The 19500-nt window shown below is 40.4% G+C and overlaps 2 protein-coding genes across 3 annotated transcripts; both read right to left on the bottom strand.

Annotated features, from left to right (window-relative positions):
- Positions 1–961: 961 nt before the first annotated feature.
- fam117ab (family with sequence similarity 117 member Ab) lies at positions 962–7941 on the bottom strand. Its single transcript, XM_034559196.1, has 8 exons — positions 7261–7941; positions 6251–6396; positions 5518–5613; positions 5042–5158; positions 4300–4428; positions 3932–4136; positions 2919–3081; positions 962–1915 (listed from the first exon to the last, which is right to left on the bottom strand). The coding sequence occupies exons 1-8, from the start codon at positions 7382–7384 to the stop codon at positions 1729–1731; spliced, it is 1167 nt and encodes a 388-aa protein (XP_034415087.1). The 5' UTR covers positions 7385–7941; the 3' UTR covers positions 962–1728.
- A 2553-nt stretch (positions 7942–10494) lies between these two features.
- Positions 10495–19134, bottom strand: rundc3ab (RUN domain containing 3Ab). 2 transcript variants are annotated; one of them, XM_034558651.1, is made up of 11 exons: positions 18745–19134; positions 14520–14635; positions 13897–14024; positions 13621–13706; positions 13446–13535; positions 13257–13337; positions 12963–13128; positions 12522–12679; positions 12290–12409; positions 11752–11852; positions 10495–11634 (listed from the first exon to the last, which is right to left on the bottom strand). In XM_034558651.1, the coding sequence occupies exons 1-11, from the start codon at positions 18849–18851 to the stop codon at positions 11492–11494; spliced, it is 1296 nt and encodes a 431-aa protein (XP_034414542.1). In that variant the 5' UTR covers positions 18852–19134; the 3' UTR covers positions 10495–11491. The 2 variants fall into 2 exon arrangements, with proteins under 2 accessions (XP_034414542.1, XP_034414543.1); XM_034558652.1 differs by having other exon boundaries at positions 11546–11634; positions 11715–11852; positions 18745–19051.
- Positions 19135–19500: the final 366 nt, after the last annotated feature.

The following is a 19500-nucleotide window of genomic DNA, read 5'->3' as shown; positions in this document are numbered from 1 at the left end:
GCACACATTGGAAATCCAGACCAGTGCAGTTGGGACTTCAGACTAGTTTAATAAATCACCATGACAACACGTTATCAATCATATATTTATGTGGACAGAACACAGAACCTGAGATAACAGCACATCCCCCAGCATCCATACAGATTCATAAAAACATTGAAATTGAGGCTTATTTGGAAAAAGACAATGTTTCAAGCAATCAGTATTTTACCAGGATACTAAAACTATAAGTCAAACAATCATACTATAGTTAACTTTCCATCCACATGCACACACACACACAAACAAACAAAAAAACTCATGCCAGAGACAATAAACCCAGGACTAAGGAAAAGACATCTCCTCCACATTAAAACCCTCTCCTGGAAGTGCATAAAAATCCACCCGATACAGTATCTTATGTAACACCGGCCTCAATTATACTGACAAAACTAAACTAAAAGTAACAGGGTTATTTTTTTTTTAGCTTATGTGGCAGGTAATTGAAAAAAAGATGTAGAAAATACACATTACTACTCTTAAAAGTACAAAAGTGAATATAAAAAATAAGAATTGCGACTCAAAAGTAGCAGTTCAATTTGTGCAAACATGTCTACCAGAAATAAAACTATTTGAACAGCTTGGCAGAAAAACACGAACATCTTCAGAGGAATATTAAGGATGACATATCTACACCACTACTGGTTAGGTAGTCAACTAGGCAGTGAAACCTCAAATCTATAAACATACCAGCAAGCAGACATCTACAACAAGGAATAACAGGGTTTGTTTTTAAATCCATTAACACATGCAAAAGTTATGTATCCCCCCCCCCCCCCCCAGTAAACAAGACAACAAAATAACATCTGTACAACTTTTACAGCAGGAATGAATGAGCGGAAGCATTTAGATGCTGATGCTACCCAAGTCCAACAACTGGAAAATTCCCTTCAGTCAAAATGTGATTTCATTGTGTTTTTGTTTTTTTTAATATATATATATATATATATATTTTTTTTTAATCAGGTATATAAAAAATACCCAACTGATTTGTCGTGCTTTGTACACCAGCAACAGGTGCACGGTCAAGTTAGGTAAAAATAATTGCAGATAAATATCTTTGAATACTTAAAAACAAGCAAATTTATCCGGGAAGGGTTTTTCTTACTTGACCCAGACGCCTAACATTTTGAACAGAGATGACGCACTGCGGTCAGAGTTTAAAAAACAGTATCATATAAGTATGTGTCATAGCTTCTTTGGGGAAAGAGAAATATGTGAAGCATGTGAGGGGATCAGTCAGCCAACAAACCTCATTTCAGAGTAAGGAGAAGAATAAGACAGCCCTGTATCTCACACTTGTGTTTGGCCAAAAATAGAAATCTTTGGATTATGAAATGACAGAAATGCCTTAATTTAGAAGTATCACAATGCCCGGACACCAAAAACAAGTAGCTCATAAAGCATATCCATTGGATTGCGTACGAGTAAGATAATATATTTTTTTATCCAATATTATTTTTAAACATAAGATTACTTTAAATCTGGATAGAAAAGGGATGGTCCTTTTCTAAAATAAAGCGACATCAACAAATCTGTCCCAGATCACTGAAATATTTTTGCCTTATGCCTCGGCAGCTGTAATCAGAAAGCGAGACCCCCACCAGAGCTTTCTCCCATCACAGAGGTGGCGGAGGGAGGATCTGGAGGAGCTGCCCGGTTGCCAAAGGACGTTGCCTGGCAGGCGCTTCATTCATGGCCCGAGCAACTGCCTGCTGGAGAGACGGCAAGGCTGCGGAACAACAGGTCCATGGAGGGGTGCAGGGGCTTGAGGAGGCTTACAGGGCAGAAGGCTGAGCCCCCATGGGGCGTGAAGTTTACCTTGTTGGGGTCTGGGCAGGAGGAGAGGAGGGCTGGCTTATGTTGGCGTGGAGTACTATAGGACGAGAGGAGAGGGACTATTAGAAACATACACATCCTCAGCACGGCTGACATTGTTGTTGTGACTGTCAATGTCACGATGCATATACATCCCTTACAAATAAACAAAAAAGTATCCACACCTCACGATGAGAACCCACTAGTCTCTAGTGGGCCAGGCTGTGTTCTACCTCAGATATTACAAGTCACAGATTCACAAGGGGGAAAAAAATAAAAGCATGACAACAGGAAGTTCTTAATTGAAACTGTAGCACAAAGTATTTCACCTTAAGTTCACATAACAATATACTGTAAAACAACAGGCGTTACTTTGGCATTCATGGTACAGGGTTGTAGTAACAGTAAGCGTGGTAGCTGCACACTACTGAATTTCTTTAGGAAAGTGGTTTTAGTTTTAAACATGTAAAATAGAGGATGTCTTAAATGGTGTAATCAAATTGGCTCTAGCACACCGATTAAATGGCTGCTCATGTCTGGATACAGTATAAATCAAGGGTCACCACCAGAGGGCATCCAAACACCGCCTCATTTAACACACCATTTGGAATGAAGTGAGTCCGGTTACTGCACAGCCCTTTATTACTACATGTTTTTTTAAAGTAGAGGTATGGAAAACATCTACAAAAATTATGTACTAGGTAGATGTTCTAGTTAAGGGGGACCCCACCCATGTAACACATCTGTGTCTGTTTACAGGCCATGGGGAGTGCTGCAGCGTGTGTGACTGCAGGGGGAGCTGTGGGAAGTCTGATAAATTGCCTCAGGTGACGGATTAACCTCAAGACTACGCGTTTGAAAATAAAATAAAAACATTTAAGCTGCCAGGTTTAAATGTGTGGAATATTTGTTGTGTTTTTTTTAAAGTCTGAAAATGTTCTACTAAAAAGGCAAGGTTAAAAGGTGGAGGGCTCCTAAAAGCTCCCTCAAACTGGCGACGACCATAGGTATGGTTCAGAGGAAACACGAGAGAGAAGTCTGTCAGTTCAGAACAAACGTACCTGGTTTCCTCCCAGACTCTGATCTTTTCGCAGCCCTCCGGTGGCTCTCTCTGGAAGCAGCAACTCTTGTTGGGCCCTGGGGAGGACGACATCAGCAGAGGCAGGGAGACATCTGCCTCATTCTGGGAGGAGAACGGAGACAGGAGGCACATCTCTGCACCGTCTGATAAACAGGGGGAAAAAAAGAGAATATAATCAAAGATTCTACAGGCAAAACCTCTGAGGACCATTTTTACAACAAGATTTTAGAAAATATGTACTTATCTTACACATATTTACACTTCATTGTTCTCGATACATGAAGGAAATTAGGTTGGTTCTTCGCAAACTAAATCCATTTAATTACCAGTCACCAGTAAGGATTTTAAATTTATTCAAGTTGTGGCCAAGGGGTTTAAGATTGTTTTGACTAAAAAAAGATAAATCCACGCATTAGACATTACTCAATGTAGAAGTAAAAAAGGATAAAATTACCAAAAAACAAATTTAACCATGTCCTAGAATCAATATTTAAAATTGTAAACGTTTTATACAATAGTGTAAACAATAAGTATGCACATGTACAGTATTTTCAGATTTCTTTACTGCAACAAAAGTGCTCCTCTTACTTGGTAAGAAAGTGTGACTGCAATCAGTGCATCACAAGATAATATAAATTAACTATAATGTAAGTGGTTAAATTATTAGCTTTTTTTAATAAAAAGGAATTTGTGAAAAGGGGAAATTAAGTTTACTATTCAAGTACCGGTCTCTTCCAAGAGGAGAAGTCCCCTTTGTTTTGCTGATATTGACGTTAGCCTAAATAAAGCAAACAGAAAGAGCTAAACTAAACTAAACTAAACTAAATGTAACTGATAAAGCATCCAGAGTGACAGTGGACAGTGAAAATGCACCCTTAGAATGATATTGGAGACAAAACTCGACTTTGGCTATATCACACAATCACATATATAAATTAATTAAACCACCATGGAATCTGCAAACAGCGAGCTGACACATTATACTTCGCTAACCTTGGTGCAGATCCAGTGGTGCATCTTCGAGGTGGGGTGGGGAGGTGGAGATGTTTGTTGGAGAGGAGCTGGATGAGGAGGAGTACGAGGAAGAGGAGAAGGAAGAAGATGAGGAAAAAGGTGTGGTGGCCATGTCACTCTGAGATCCACTGCTGCAGCTCTGCGGAGGGACCGGAGCCCGGTGACCGTCTGGAACCTCAAGGAGCTGATAAGACGGAAACAACACGGTGTTAATATCATCAACCACAACAATATTACATGCTACCTTTCAGAAATCTACTCTAAAACACCAGCCAATCCTTTAAAAACAGAACAATTCCTGAATCTTTTCATGTGTGTATGATGTGTGGAGGGTAGGTGACAGTTACCCTGTGCGGAGGATGCAGAGGCTGGCAGATGAACATGCCTTCCAGCTCCTGGTTGAGGCCCTCCACACTGCAGCGCAGTCGAGGGACCAATGTAGACAGGGGAGCAAGGGGGATGGAAATGGGCTGAGTCTGAGGACACAAAAACAAGTTAAATGGAATCTAGGCCGCTTACACATCGTTTCTGTCTTCGTCCGTTTTATTCTTATTGTGAAGAACTTTGAGCTTCATTCCTTGTACGAGTGCTGTATTAAACGTCATCATTGAAAACAAATTCTGAAGCAATCTGATGCGGTTCCCAAAGCACATTCTTCATGGAGTCAAATGTTTAAAGCCACCGATTATAAAGATATCACTGTGTGCTGGTGCTTATTAAATCCCTCCCCCCACAAAAGAAATTACAAATCAGGTTGAAACAGCCTCAGCTCATTTTAGTTTGACACCACACAAGAAGACAGCGCAGACCAGCTGTGCCGAGAAGCAGAACTACGTATTTCGTTGTGAAAAGCAGAAACTGCGTGATATAGTGGGCTTCCTGTTGCTTCGGTGTTTTATTTAATTCACTTCCTGTGATGAGCTGCACTGTCTAGTGCACACTGATGAGGTAATACTTGTCTCAAGACAAACAAGGCCGCACTGATGAAGAAATATCTTTGTCAACTTTGCCTGCAAACAATGTGCACACTCAAGCATGTATGGCATAAGTAGTGCAGTGTGTTTATGTGTGGTGATGATGCTAAGGTACCTGGTTAGTTCCTAGGCTACAGCTCCCTTGAGGATATCCACGCTGGCGGTCTTTGTCATGCCCCCCTGAGACTGCAGGTTTGCTGCGCTGCTGCAGCTGTTGTTTTAGTTTTGCGATCTGCAGTGAACAGAGGTTATTGTCAGTCAATCAGTTTGCACACAAACAACCACACACACACCCAGGGGAAGTCTTTAAACATGTCACACGCTTTACAACAAGAGTCTCGTCTAAAAGCACCATAACTTTTTAATAGTGATTATCTGATAATCTGTAGTGGTTCAGCTAAAAAAGACATTAAGAACAAGGCTCCTGAAAGCTGTCGAAAAAGGGAAGTTTCGTTGTAGATGAGGTCCTTTGGTCTCCTGTTGCCTAACGCATCAAAGTAATTGAGTCAGGCATTTTTCCAGAGCTTGCCCTCTCTTTGCCTGTATTACTCAAAGTGTGTGCGTTTGCTAAACTGGATGTCAAAGATTCACCTCTCGCAGATGCTCAGCGCTGCCCCATGATGCCGATCGTTTGTGGCTGCTGCTACCTCTCCTGCTCTCGGATTTATCGGACCACGTGTCTGGGGTCTGGGGAGGAAGAAAGCGAACATAAGAACTTACACTTTTCATAACATATTAAAAGTTTTAGCCTTAAGCTGCCCAGTAATACGGTTACAATCTAATAAAAGCTTGGAAACAGTTACGTTTAAGTCACACAATTTCACACATCTTTAACCAAAGTTGCACTTGGCAAAGCTTTTCATGCTCAAAGGCTGATCTGCAGACACATCACACCATACACACCCACAGATTCTCTCTTTACACATGTCGACGAGCAAAAGAGTAGGAGAAACTGAAAAACAAAGAGTGTGTGGGGGGGGGGGGGGGGGGATGTGGGCAACCGAAGAGCAGTGGCGAGCGCCTGCACACAGAGCAGAGAGAATGGGTGCAGCCAAAACGGCCTCATAAGCTGACTTCAGGGACGGTTCTCATGGCTGTGGTTCTCACTCTGTAATAGCTATGCAAGCAGCGGACACTCCCTCCCTCCATCTCTGAGCAACTTCCTTTTCATCTATAAACTATTCTGTTAACATGACTCGACCCTCCCAAAGTCATTAATTACTTAAAAAAACAAAACTCTAAATTTGGAAACATCTGTGTTGAGATCATACATTCCATTCATTTCAGCATTATTATGATCACATTTTCTTCATCTGGAGCCGACCTGGGTAGACTTGTCCTTGCGAGACAGGCGGCTCTGACCCTCTGGTTCTTTGGGCCAGTGTCCCTGCAGGTACGGCCCGATGATGGCATCAAGAGACATTGTCCGCCTCATGCCAGAGCTCAGCTGTTGTGGTTTGGGCTTTCCAGCTGTCAGAAGGAGTCACCTTTTTATTCAACATGCACCAACAGATTAATTTATGCTGTTATGTCTTAAGTGTAAGTAAGTAAAGTATGTATGTTGTAGCTTTATGCTCTAATGTTCGACTCATTATTTCCCCTACATACCAGAAACGACAAATAAAATGATGAGTTGATTAATCACTCAGAATATTGAACAAAGTTCACCGGCATACATTTTTCATAATCTGTTATTAATCTAAAGTAATTTATTTAAGGAAACTTCTTAAGTTTAAGTCTCTCAAATAATACATTTCCTGTGTTATTTGTCAAATACAATTTTTCACTTTGGGCTCTGGGAACTTTTTTGCTCTTCTTTCGCCATTTTCTGGTATTTCATCAACCAAAGGGTGAAATTGATTTAACAATGTATTTGCCAGATTAATCAATAATTACAATTATAATTATTGGGAGCCATACTTATATCTATATTAAATCAGCATTACTATATAATTGTTATATATACTTTTTATATTAAGTCTATTTTATCGTGTTGTTACTCAGTTCCAATGATAGTACGATAGGTGAGCATACTCGCAGCTAAATGCACACGTTGTGTTACACATAGAGGTGCTGCAGTGGCTTCCATGTTGACATTATTGATCGTTTTATTGATGCTGCCCTGCTACGTTTGGTTCCCAATCACTGGGGCTTTGCGAAGTCCTACATCTCAAGTTTTAAAAAAGTTATACGAGGTATAACTGGTGTGAAATCATATATTAAGTAGGTCACATATGCAATTGTTCTATCATGGCATCACGTTATATTCTATACACACTCATCCAGGGACATAACTTCATGATCCATATAGTGTGACAGGCGTGGAGCTCATACCTGACTTGCCATCTCTCCGGTGTGGTCGAGCCATGCTGGTCAGCTGATAGGGAATAGTCGCCTTTAGGGGTTGTGGACCTAAAGTAGCTCCCCGGATCTGCCCGACTCCATTTCGACCAGACATTTTAGCAGAAACTAATCTGGGACTACTTGGCTCCTAACGAACTGTAACACAACAGTGGAGGTGCTGCCTGGTGGAGGTCTGGTGGTGGTGGTGGTGGTGGCTAAATGACCAGCTGCAACCCTTCCTCCACTGCTGATGATGGCTACTAAAAACCGTTACAAAAGTCAGTCTTCGGTCCTCTAGATATCATTTCCGAGTAAATACAATCGCCGGTAACGCTGAGCTCGAGCGATGAGACGTTACAGATGGCGCGTGACAAAGTCTTCGGCGGTGATCATACTTCTTTTCTGTCTAGTGTGCGAGTTAGCAGCTTAGCAAGCAAAGTTTCTTTGTGAGGATGTTGAGATATTTCACCCCGTTGTCGAACAAGGAAGCGGCTCCAGTTTTAAAAAGTTACTTTAACGAGAACTCCTACGTCTTCTGAGAAAACCTGGAAGTGTACTTCATTTGAGTTTTTCGGGCTGGAGAGTATTTTAATGGCCCGGAAAGTCGCGAGGTGACCACACTTATTTTCCCATCGACGCTTTCTTGTCTTAACTCCAAACACCTCCACCACCACGCTGGTGTGGATTTAATTATATGGAGGGCGGGGTCCGACTCGGCATCTCACTTTTCATTGGTTGATGAAGCCCCCGACTTCAATCCCATTGGACAGTTTGCCATCAATCCGTCAATCTTCGGACAATGTAGTTGCTGTCCCCGCCCCTAATTCATATTTCATATTAACTGATTTTCGCCGTAACATTTATCCCAGTACATAACAACTTTTGAAGTCTGAAAATGCACAGTTAACAATGTACTGGTATGTATTGGTTGAAGTCACTACTTTACCATGTTGGTCTATGTTGGTCTATGCATGGAAGTTGTTGTTTTTTGGAACTACAAATCATGAAGCCTTCATATTTTTATGACTATTTTCAAATGCATGCTATACAATTTGAGAATTTGAGAATTTGTGTTTGATGTGTTTTTTATACCTTGGTGTCCATTGATTTTACAGCATGAAAAAACTGTTGACTCTTACCATTTTAAGGTAGTTTTTCTTTACTTGAGTATATCCATTTTACACTACTTACTACTTCTACTATACACAACATTTTAGCCAATAATGTAATTTTTACTCCTTTACATTTATTTGACATTTGTTGCTAGTTATTTTGCAGATTAAGATTATTGATACGAAATGATTAAGCCACCCGGCAGTATCTCACATTTGTTTTAAATGAGCTCCACCTTATAGCTGCAACATTAGTAATATCAATAGTGTTGCATTATTAATGCATACTGATTAAAATCCAGTGATGACTATTGTTATATAGTGATGCAAATACAAGCAGATTGATTTGAAGAGTCTGTGATGTTATCAATATTCTAAAACATATATATATATATATATATATATATATATATATATATATATATACTGGTAAGGTTTTATCATGACCATCATGACCTTCATTCACAAATTGTTTCCTAATTCTATCCTAAAGCCTATTAAATCATCCCAGATGGGCGTGTGTGCACCATTTGGGTGGACTGTGAAGTGGTTTTGGGTGGTTTGTGTACATGGGTCTGCGTTTTGTGAGATAAATGTCTAGACACTTTGTAAAAGGGAGTGCCAATAGTCAGACAAGAGAAGGGTGTAGAGATAACGGGACATTAACTTTTAGGGGCAGATCTGGACCTGTGCTAAGGCTCCCATTGTCCCCTCAGCCACACCAAACTGGCCCAAAATATGCACTTACTTACACAAGACTGCGGATCACGCTTAGATAACACACTCCTGAGTCTGGCACACCATAATAGGAGTGAATTCGCTTCATCACAGAGGGGTGAAGTGCATGTGTCCAGCAGCCTTCTCACCTATCTAGTGCAACTACACCAAACAATTGATGTCACTTTCAGAAAACAGCCGTAGACAAAGCCAGATAACTAAAAACAACTTTTCCCCACCCTCTGGTATCCATTTATTTTACAGGCAGGCAGTTAATTGGACAGTATGTCTCCTACATAATGCATTTCCAGCGTTTACCAACGGACCTTCAGCTGCTGTTTGTTTAGCTCTGTGTATTTGTCTGTGTTAATGAATGAATGATTCTAACCTATAACCTCACATAAGATATGTCAGACCCATTTGAGGAGAGACAATGTCAGGCTTCACAAAGTTAAGTTAAAAGGGGGGCATTAAACAAAAAGGGACCTTTTGCACAGGGGAAGAGAGCGTGTGTCCAGTTTCTTGGACATAGAGTAAATCGTTGTGATGTCAGCTATCTATTTAGAGCCAATTCTATTTTGCTTCTCTTGGTTTTTCCAATCAGGCTAGTTGACAAAGCAGTTTCTGAGTGGACACATGTCAACCAACATGACATGCAAGAAAACAATGCTGTTGACTGTAAATGTGCAGGCACTTCATGAACAAACACAACTTAAGAGTCTACAGCTCCATGAGCTACATGCTAACCTCATCATGCTAACATGCTCACAATGCTAATATAGATCTACCGGTAGATGTTTTGCAGGTTTAGACTTCACTGTGTTTTCCATCTTTGTTTACTATGTCAGCATGCTAACATTTACTAAGTAAACACACTAAACATAAAGTGCAGCTGAGGCTGATGGAATTGTTATTAGTTATGCTAATAGCATAAACCAAAGTCCTGGACACAATGTCAACTTCATGGTGGTGCTATAGAGAAAAGTCCTGGGATAATTAAAGTCAGTAAGAAACATGGGAACTGTGAATATCTGTATAAAGTTGTCTGCCACTCTATCTTATGTAATATTCCACTGCAGTTAAGTGAAAACTTTGACCTGCTAGCAATGGAAAAGTCAGGGAATCACCAACCCCATTAGGATGTATCCTCTGATGGATTAGTTTCGCAGGTGTTTCGACACAGGGTCAAATGAAAGTACAAATGGACAGTGTCAATAGTGCTATTGGAAAAGTCAATAGAATACATTACATGGGGATCATATTGGTGGAAAATATGCAGTCTCAGAAATACATCCAATAGTTTAGATGTTCTGGACCAAAGTGGTGGACCAACCGACTGACATTACCATCTCTAGAGCGAAAACACCTGAACATGCACATCCATTGTATACCAACATTTAATGTTTAAAAAAAAGGCAGTTTTATTGCAGTTGTAAATAATACAATATATCCCAACTTTCAAAAGCAATTCATGGGATTGCAATTTACATAATGGTAAATGAAACAAGTAAGTATTCATGAAATTAATAAAAATACAAAAAAAGCACTTGCACGTCAACATTCACTATTTCTCTCCTGCTAAAACTACTCTATCAAGCCAGGTTTGTAGAAAAGGACAATGAAAACATTCATTCTGCATAGTCATAATGCACTAGATATTAAGTCTGCTTTTAATGTTCACATTGTAGTGGCTCTTCAAACCTTTGTAGCAGGTCTTTAGTGTCACATCCTACAATCTGTGTCTAACCTACTGTATGATTGAAACAATTTATCCAAATATCACAGCGCTGCTTCTGTTAATTCCAAATAATCTTCATCATAAATCCCTCCGGAACAGTACACCCCTCTTTATTATCTCTCTTATAATAGTGTAATATAATATGGCAAACCCTTGTTTCTGTTCCCCAAAAGATTATAACTCATGCACCCTGCACTGCCAGTATTATGCAAGAGGCAGAAAAAGATACACAGACAAATGGACAAGTGCATACAGGACAACCCTACAATGAGTTTTGATGAATGTGACCAGTGCAGACGTGACTGTAATTGCACTAAATCAAGCTTCATGACGTAAGAGAGGTCGAACTTGAACCGGTTGTTTGCTTTCCAGGAGACTTAATCGTGTCAAGACAATTAAAGACAGTGAAACTGCAGGAGGCCGTGAGGCAATAGAGTAGCTCTTCCTGCAGTCGCAGACAGGGAAGCTACTCTTTTTACAAATGCTTAAACGGTGTAAGTTAAGACAGCGCCAGGCTCAGAGCATAAAGGTAAAGGGAATCACATAAGGGCCACAAAAGAGAGCATTTGTCCACCTCCAAAAAGTAGTCTTTTTGTATTTATGTTGAATTGTCTCAGTGTCAGTTAAGTGGTTGGCTGTGCATCTTTGGCGCCCCCTAGCTGGGAGAGAGGGCAGGACTGTTCTCTGTGCTGATGTTGACCAGGCACTCGCTGGACTTGAGGCTAGCCAGAGACTTGCAGCTCTGGAGGGAGGCCAAGGACCCACAGAGGCCCATCATGGAAGGGGTGTAGTCCTTTTCTGAAGGGGTGGGACAGTCATACAAAGAGTGTGTCAAATCAAGTGTGTGTTTATGTGTGTGTGTGTGTGTATTTACTCACTTATTATCTTACGAGAACCTATTGTGCAAAATGTCACCTGTGCACCAGGCTCCTCCATTGGGTTTCCCCTCAGTCCTCTGGGAGTCTGAATCCAGGCTGATTTCTACTGACAGCAGCTCTGTGCTGGGGAAACTCCTCCTAAAGGTCAACAGAAGGACAAATTAAGACAGCAGATTTGTGTTTATTGTTAAATTAAAAGTGTGCATATTTAAGTATATTTCTGTTGGTATGTGTTGTTATGGACCCTGGTGTGTGCCACTGAAAACGATATTGACTTTTAAAGTTAGAACTGAAACTATTATTAATTACTCGACTTAAAATGTGTTGGCAACTCTTTGATTGTCATATTTCGAGCAAAACATTTGTTGGTTTCAGCTTCCCAAATGTTAGGATGTAATGTTTTTCTTACAAACATTACATCCTAACAACTTGTTTGTCATATATATACATACATATATGACCCATACAGAAGTAGGAATAAGTTGTATTTCTCGCCATTCTTGTCAATATAACAAAATATTATCTTCAATCAAAAACGCTTGTTGACGAGTGTGTGCATGTTCTGTTACACGAACCTGCGGAACAGCTTGACGTCATCTTGGCTGTTGTATGGCTGCAGCGTCGGCCACTGGTTGACCAAAGGGATTGAAAGGTTTTTGGCCAGGTGGTTGGAGTCACATGGAATCAAGCTTGTCCTGACAAACATGAGGATACAATACATCAAAACGTTCATCTAAACCAATGAAAAGGCGCATTAGATTAAATGTTTTCAAGGGTGGCACACCACCCTCTGTCTACATCACTCACAGCTGCTCCTGAAGCTCCAGGACTATGGCCTCCAGCTCCTTCTTTTCCTGTGTGCTGTGGCCCTGTAGCTCCTCCAGTCGGGCCTTTAGCCTCTTTTTCTCTGTTTCTGTGTTCTTCAGCTGGGACTCACGCAGGCGCACAAGCTCCTCCAGGTAACCCTGACAACGCACATCCACACTGAGTGAAAGAAAATATCCACCCCTTGGACACTCATATTAGACATTGTCCATCTTAGATGCTGAGCGTATTATAGAAATAATTTTGTGATGTTGTAGTTTGGGGTGGGCCCATTTTTCCTCAACCCTATGCAGTAAACACAAAAAAACACTCAAAGTTTACATGCCATGTTTAACATATAACACTAACTAACACCTTTGTTACACGGTTTCTTCAAGCAATACAATCATGTGTGTTTTCAAACACAAAGATATGACTGCACACCTTTTGAGCATTGACAATCTTGAACCTCTGCTCCATCTTGCGACACTTTGTGCTCCAGCTCTCCTCGTCGGTGACCAGGGGGATGTAGGGGTGTTCGGGGACGCTGTCGTCGCTTGTGCTGCTTTCAACACTCTGCCGATCGTCATCGTCACTCATGTAATCATAGCTACAACAGGCGCAGTCAAATTATTAATTTTTAAGCCCTCAAATACATTGTGTTTCCAAGTATTTTAGGTATGAAGAGATTAAATCTACTGTGACGAAGCTTTTCCTGTGCAGTGTCATCGAACATACCTTTGTGTGAACTTTAAGTACGGTGTGTAGTCAATCACCGCAGAAGATTTCCCATCCAATGCCTCCCCTTTCAGACAGAAACTATGGAGGTGAAACCACACAGATATAACTAAAATAAATATGCATACCTGTCTAAAACAATCAGTGTGATGCATAAGATGTCCCAATATGGAGGTCAAGTCCCCTCACCTAAAGTCTATGGCTCCGAGACCTATGAGCATTCCTGTTAGGACCGTGGCTTCCTCTCGTAACACAATGGCTCCTTCTGCATAGAACCTCCTAAAGCGCAGACACAATTACAAGCAGGTGAGAACATGGTTCTAGTAGGGATGGGGTATAGTTAGGTGTGTGCTGGGCCTCCAACCTGGTTGTTCTGCTGTCCCTCAGAGCAGTAGCGAAGTATTCAGATAGCCTCTTCTCCATCAGGGCGACTCTTATCCAGGCTCGTCCCTGAAGGAGTCGCAAAGGGGTCAAGAAATTAACACACACACATTTTTACCATATGTATGTATATATTTTTAATCTTCACAACCACTATACCACAGAAAGTGACTGAATTTGCTCAATGACTGAAATACGTGTGCATATATCCTCTCAGTTTTCTATGATAATTATTACTGGGAGGGTTTATATCACTTGCCTTGGCTGATGAGGTGCTGATGTTCTCCATGCTCTCAATGCTGCTGATGCAGCTGTTGGGGACTTTAGCGCAGGCCAGACGGACGTAGTCCCAGTAACTCCTCTGACCATCAAACCAGCTGCCGGAGCCTAAAAGACATTGTCAACATTAATATTGTTATATTATGTTAAATTGATATGTTGAACTTATAGCTGTCAACATATTTAACGTGTATTTCTTTCAGATAACAAAGGGTGGAGTCTTGGGCAGTATGAGAGGAAGTCCACAGTGTTTGATCAAAAGAATGTTGCCATTGAAAATAGGCTGTTTTGACATTTGTTTTATGCATGTTAATTATGTACAGCTATGTTAGCCTTTTAAATCCTATATTTTGTTTAAAAGCAAAGAGAAAATATGAATGTAAAGAGAGAGAATTAAATTGATTCAATTTAATGTCAAATGACAAATCACTTTTTCATTTTTTTTTATTTAGTAGAAGTAGTCAGTATGGAAACCTTTATTGTCTTCTAAAAATCCATTTTCTTTTACAGCATTTGAGCAACTTCAATATGCTTGTTTGCTATATATGCAATGTTTTTTGGAGTTTCTTTAACATGCAGTCAAATTCCCTGTAGGCTCATTACCTTTGAAACGGTGGCTGAGGATGTGTTCAAGGATGGCTGCGAAATTGATGAACTCCTCAGAGGAATCATCTATTGGCTCGGCTGTGTATTTCTCTAACAGCGTCTTTACCGAAAACCTAGAGGAAAAAGAAGTTTTAAACAAAGAGTTTGGTTTCCAGTAATAAAGTCATCATCGGAAAAGATGAGTCAGTGAACAGATTATTGGATTACTGCTTTCTTTGTTTCAGATTAATGTAGGAGGAACAACTCATATCAAACTCTGGATAAGTCAATAAATAAAGTGAAACAAAGGGAAATAATAATAAAACCTATAAAATGGATAACATAAAAAGCATCTAAATCAGAACCTATGTTAAGTACACACAATGGGTTTATCCCATATGTTTGTTTGTTGATAAGGATTTCTGCCCACAGTCACACTGTATTATCCATATCCGGCTGACTCACCCATTTACTGCGAAGAAGCTGTTTATGAAAAGCTTTCAGGAAGTACCAGCAACTCAGTTTTCTTGGAACTAGAAAGCTTTATGGCTCTAGTCTGATGTAATACCCTCAAGGTTGTAAGGATGCCTGCTCTTGTGATGCACTTCGCTGTAGCCTATGGTTTACATACTTTGAGTATATTAATACATTGGGAAAACAAATTCAGCCAAATATACCAGGATAAATAGTTTGAAGCATAACGACTGTCAGGAGAAAAATATTTGGAATAGTTCTGAAGAAAAAACTAAATAGAATTTAATTAAATTGTTGAGGCCTCAATCTTACACATGTTCATAAATGCACGATGTTATCCTTCTAATCAAAAACATACTATTATGGTGAGAATTAAGTGGATTTTGGCTTATAAATCAAATCCTGGTTTACACAAAGTGTGTACTGTAAGATGAGCTCATTTCTGCCATTTAATTAATCATTTTTATTCAAAACACATTTTTCCACTTTAGGGATTACGTTGCCAAGTTTCACAAGCGTATTTGGAATACATATGGTGGCCTTCAGGCAAGTAAAAAACACAGAAAAAAACACTCTAGAGCCAGTGGTTAGTTTGTCCATTCTGGGCTACTGTAGAAACATGCCGATGCAACACGGCAGGCTCCCTATGTAGATATGAAAGGCTCAATCTAAGCTCACGAAAGAACAATGATTGTTATTGTCAGTTGATTATACACGACTGAAAACATAGTTAGAAGTATTATATTCCATTTATCAATAGATCCCCCAAAATGTGAAATACTGGCCCTTTAAGACATCAAGAGTTTCAGCTAGCTAACAGTTATGTGAGGCTGTAGTTCACAGAGTCTGACACAGTAGCCTATACATATTTACCAAGTTCACCACCTTAGCTTAGTGTGTTAGCATGCTAACATTAGCTTAATAGCACTAAACACAAACTATAGCTAAGTCTAATGGGAATGTAATTTAATTGGGCAGGTACTTGGTCAGAAACTAGAAAAATACATTTTGGGCAGCATTATGTCTGTAACAAATTCATGGTGATTTATAGTTCCATATATTTCATTCTGGAGCATAGTGGTGGACCAAGTGCCCATCATTGCCATCCTTATATGGCTAGCAGAGTTCGATATTACAAATAACTAATGGATTCTAGTGTAAAAATATACCTGCATATTTAAAGGGGTGACCTCTTGCCATAACACATATACCCCCATTCTCTTTATTTAAGGCAACATTATCCTTCTGCTGAAATGACCACCCCACTTAATATTTTCCAAGAGACTAAATAATTCAGCAGGTCCATTTACTGCAAGAAAACCTGCCAAATACTATTTGTCCAGTGACAACGAGATATGCTGTGAGGCAGAGGTGGGACCAAGCCATTGTGTTGCACTAAACTCCTAAACTTTGAGTTTTAAATAATAAATAATGCGGTTTTTTTTTACCACATGCCATTTTAACAACAGAGTAATAATGTATTACATTGTAAAAAAACACAAATGTTCTTTGTACGACTGAACTTAATTTAAGTTAAGTTAAGTTAACTTACTGGGAATTAATAGTGTTAAAGTTGATTCAGGAAATGAATTTACTCGTGGCACACTCTTTCACCTTTGTTCTTTGGGGAAGGTATCAAGTATTGTTAGATCAAAAGGCTCAAGTCCAAGTGAAGCCAGCATGGTGTGGAAGTCCAAATTGAGTTGCATGTCTTTTTTGATTATGTCACGTTGAGTGTAAAGTACAGGGCGCTTGAGTTGAAGTCATGTGACTTGAGTCCACACCTCTGGTGTGGGGTGACAAGGGTATTATGGACCACAGCCCTCGACATGACTTCTGCTGTAGATAGAGAGACACTACTTCTGATATAGATAGTGCTCATGTTTTGCAGACTTCTAACTAAAAAACATCAAAGCATTTTACAGTACACATGGTGTCAGTTTTGCGTGCGTGTCCGTAAGACAATGCATACAGGCTATTGAGCCAAGTGATTTCACTCCCCATTGTTCCAGAAGCAACAATGCCTCATTCAGTTGCTCTGACTAAATACTTGTCTGCACAATCCCCTGTGTTTCACTGTATCACAGACAGCAGGGACAAGACTTGACCCAGATAAGCTTTGTCAGTGGCTCAACCGAGGTGCAGTCTTGTTCACCTGCACCAGATATCTGATTGTGTGTTGTTTGACAGTAAGAACATAATGTATGATGGGACATGTGACTGGAGTCCTGCGTTGTCTGTCACAGTCACATGACTTGGGCTTGAAACAGTCCCATGAAACAGATTTGAGTTATTTGATGTTATCATTGACGTTAACATCAATGACTCGAATCTTGGCAGAACAAGCAGCATATTCAGAGACAGAGCATGAACCTGAAGCCAGGGTTTAGACATTTACTGTGCTTTTACAATTAATTAATCAATGACTGTATCAATATGACACAATGTATTTAAGGTGTCTAACATTGATTGTATATAGGTTATTTAATCTGAATTAGACCCTGCTTATATTGTCTTTATATTTTACTGCCAAATTCAGGGCCTCCCTTGTTTGTAAAAATCTAATTTAATCTAATCTAAACAGGCAATAGGTCTGTTTCATAAACAACCACATTCTACCATTGAATAAACCTGCAAGTAGGCTAATTACCACAATGTGTATATGAGTCATGATTCATGTTTATTTAAACCTGCAACACAATGGAAGGCCAATTTCTTTAAGTTCTGATCTTGGTCCCATGAAATATGGCTCTTTGGCTGCTAAATGCTCCATTATATTCACTAGCTAGTCACTAACTGTTTCTGTAATTTCGTCGTTTAAGAGACATTTATCTGAAAAAAAGCAGCCTGCACCTACGACAATACGAGCCACGGCTGTGAGAATGAACACAAACAGAATTCTAAAACAATGAGCTGAAAGCTGCTCTAACGCTCCATTATAGAGCTGTGGGGAAGTCTCCGTGGGCTCATCACTACAAGTGACCCTCTTCACTTCACACATCATTTCATCCATTGTTATTATAAAAATATGAATTACAGCAGCTTTAAATATAATGACTTTAACTGTGGCTGTTTAAATCAGACTCAACTACAGACAGCATCTCTGGATCTGACAGAAGTCGAATCTTCCTCGAGATCTCCTCAGTAAGTTGGAGAATAAATGCATGTAACTAAATGATAGTGTCTTTGTACACTTGGCTCACATGAATGTATATGTTAATGTCTCTGTGTGTGCAAGCTTCAGCAAAGGGTTTATAAGTTCAAACCTCCATCCGAAAACCCCACAAAGTCCAATCAGGACTTAATGTACAGCCCCCTGCCCCCTCCCTCCCTCCCCACCCCCACTCACCCCACCCTGCGTCCCTGGGGTGCCAGCTACTCCTTGCCCCAGGAAGGTTGTCATCATAGCAACCAAGCCAACAGCGCGAGGGGGGGGGGGGGATAAACCGCACAGACAAGGATGACGCTGCTAAACTCACATAGACAGCCCAGTCTGTGGATGGTCTGTTTGTGTATATATAAAAACAATGCGTGTAAGTAAAGGTCGTGAATGCACACAGGCTGTCGGTACAGAGTTCAGAACACGGACTTTATGATGAGGATGACGTAAGCGTGCATGTCAAAATGTGTCTTACGTGCATTTATTATAAAGACACCATCAGAGCCAAAGACAAAATATAACGCACGCCCACCCACGACAGATCATACATACCATTAATCTATTAACTCGTCCACTCGCATGCACTTAAACAATACAACATGAACTGACCTGCAGACGGTGATGAGGTTTTTTCGCTCCACGGCCACGTTCCGAACCGACGCTTTTCTCGAGACATCTCCCATGGCCATCGCTTCCTGCACACAGCCGGGCTCCATCCAGGAGGAGGCAGCCCTGCAATCAAAGGACCGCTCCCTGTCCACTCCTCATTCACTGCTGGACGCCAGAGAGGGTGCTGCCGGCCCGCACCACAGCCGCGCTGGGGCTTTATCCTACGGCGGAGGATAAAGAGCTTGAGACATCAGATACCTTATTATTATTACTCTTATACACAGAGGACTGGATTACATATCTCTCTCTCTCTCTCTCTCTCTCTCTCTCTCTCTCTCTCTCTCTCTCTCTCTCTCTCTCTCTCTCTCTCTCTCTCTCTCTCTCTCTCTCTCTCTCTCTCTCTCTCTCTCTCTCTCTCTCTCTCTCCGCCTACTTTTTGACTTCATCATGACGTGACTGGGTCAGCTCTCATCATGACTGAACATGACGAATCACCTCAGTGTTTTGAGTGGCACGTGCACATTCTTAGGGTAGTTTCCTGCTTTAAAACACAGCGTTGACATATTTATTGTGCATGTACTTCATTATTATGCAAATCAAATATATTTGCAATAGTCTAGACAATTAACCACATGCTAAATATTAACTATGGATTGTGGAATGTATCAAGTATAAAAACCTCTTAAATGTATTACTTATTATATTATTAATCAAACAAACAGCACTTTACTTTACATTTACAAAGATTTTAACTAT

The sequence above is a fragment of the Cyclopterus lumpus genome, chromosome 19 (assembly GCF_009769545.1).
Source record: "Cyclopterus lumpus isolate fCycLum1 chromosome 19, fCycLum1.pri, whole genome shotgun sequence".
Lineage (NCBI taxonomy): Eukaryota > Metazoa > Chordata > Actinopteri > Perciformes > Cyclopteridae > Cyclopterus > Cyclopterus lumpus.
Note: the sequence above shows the minus strand (reverse complement) of the source record. Positions and strands in the feature narration are given on the sequence as shown.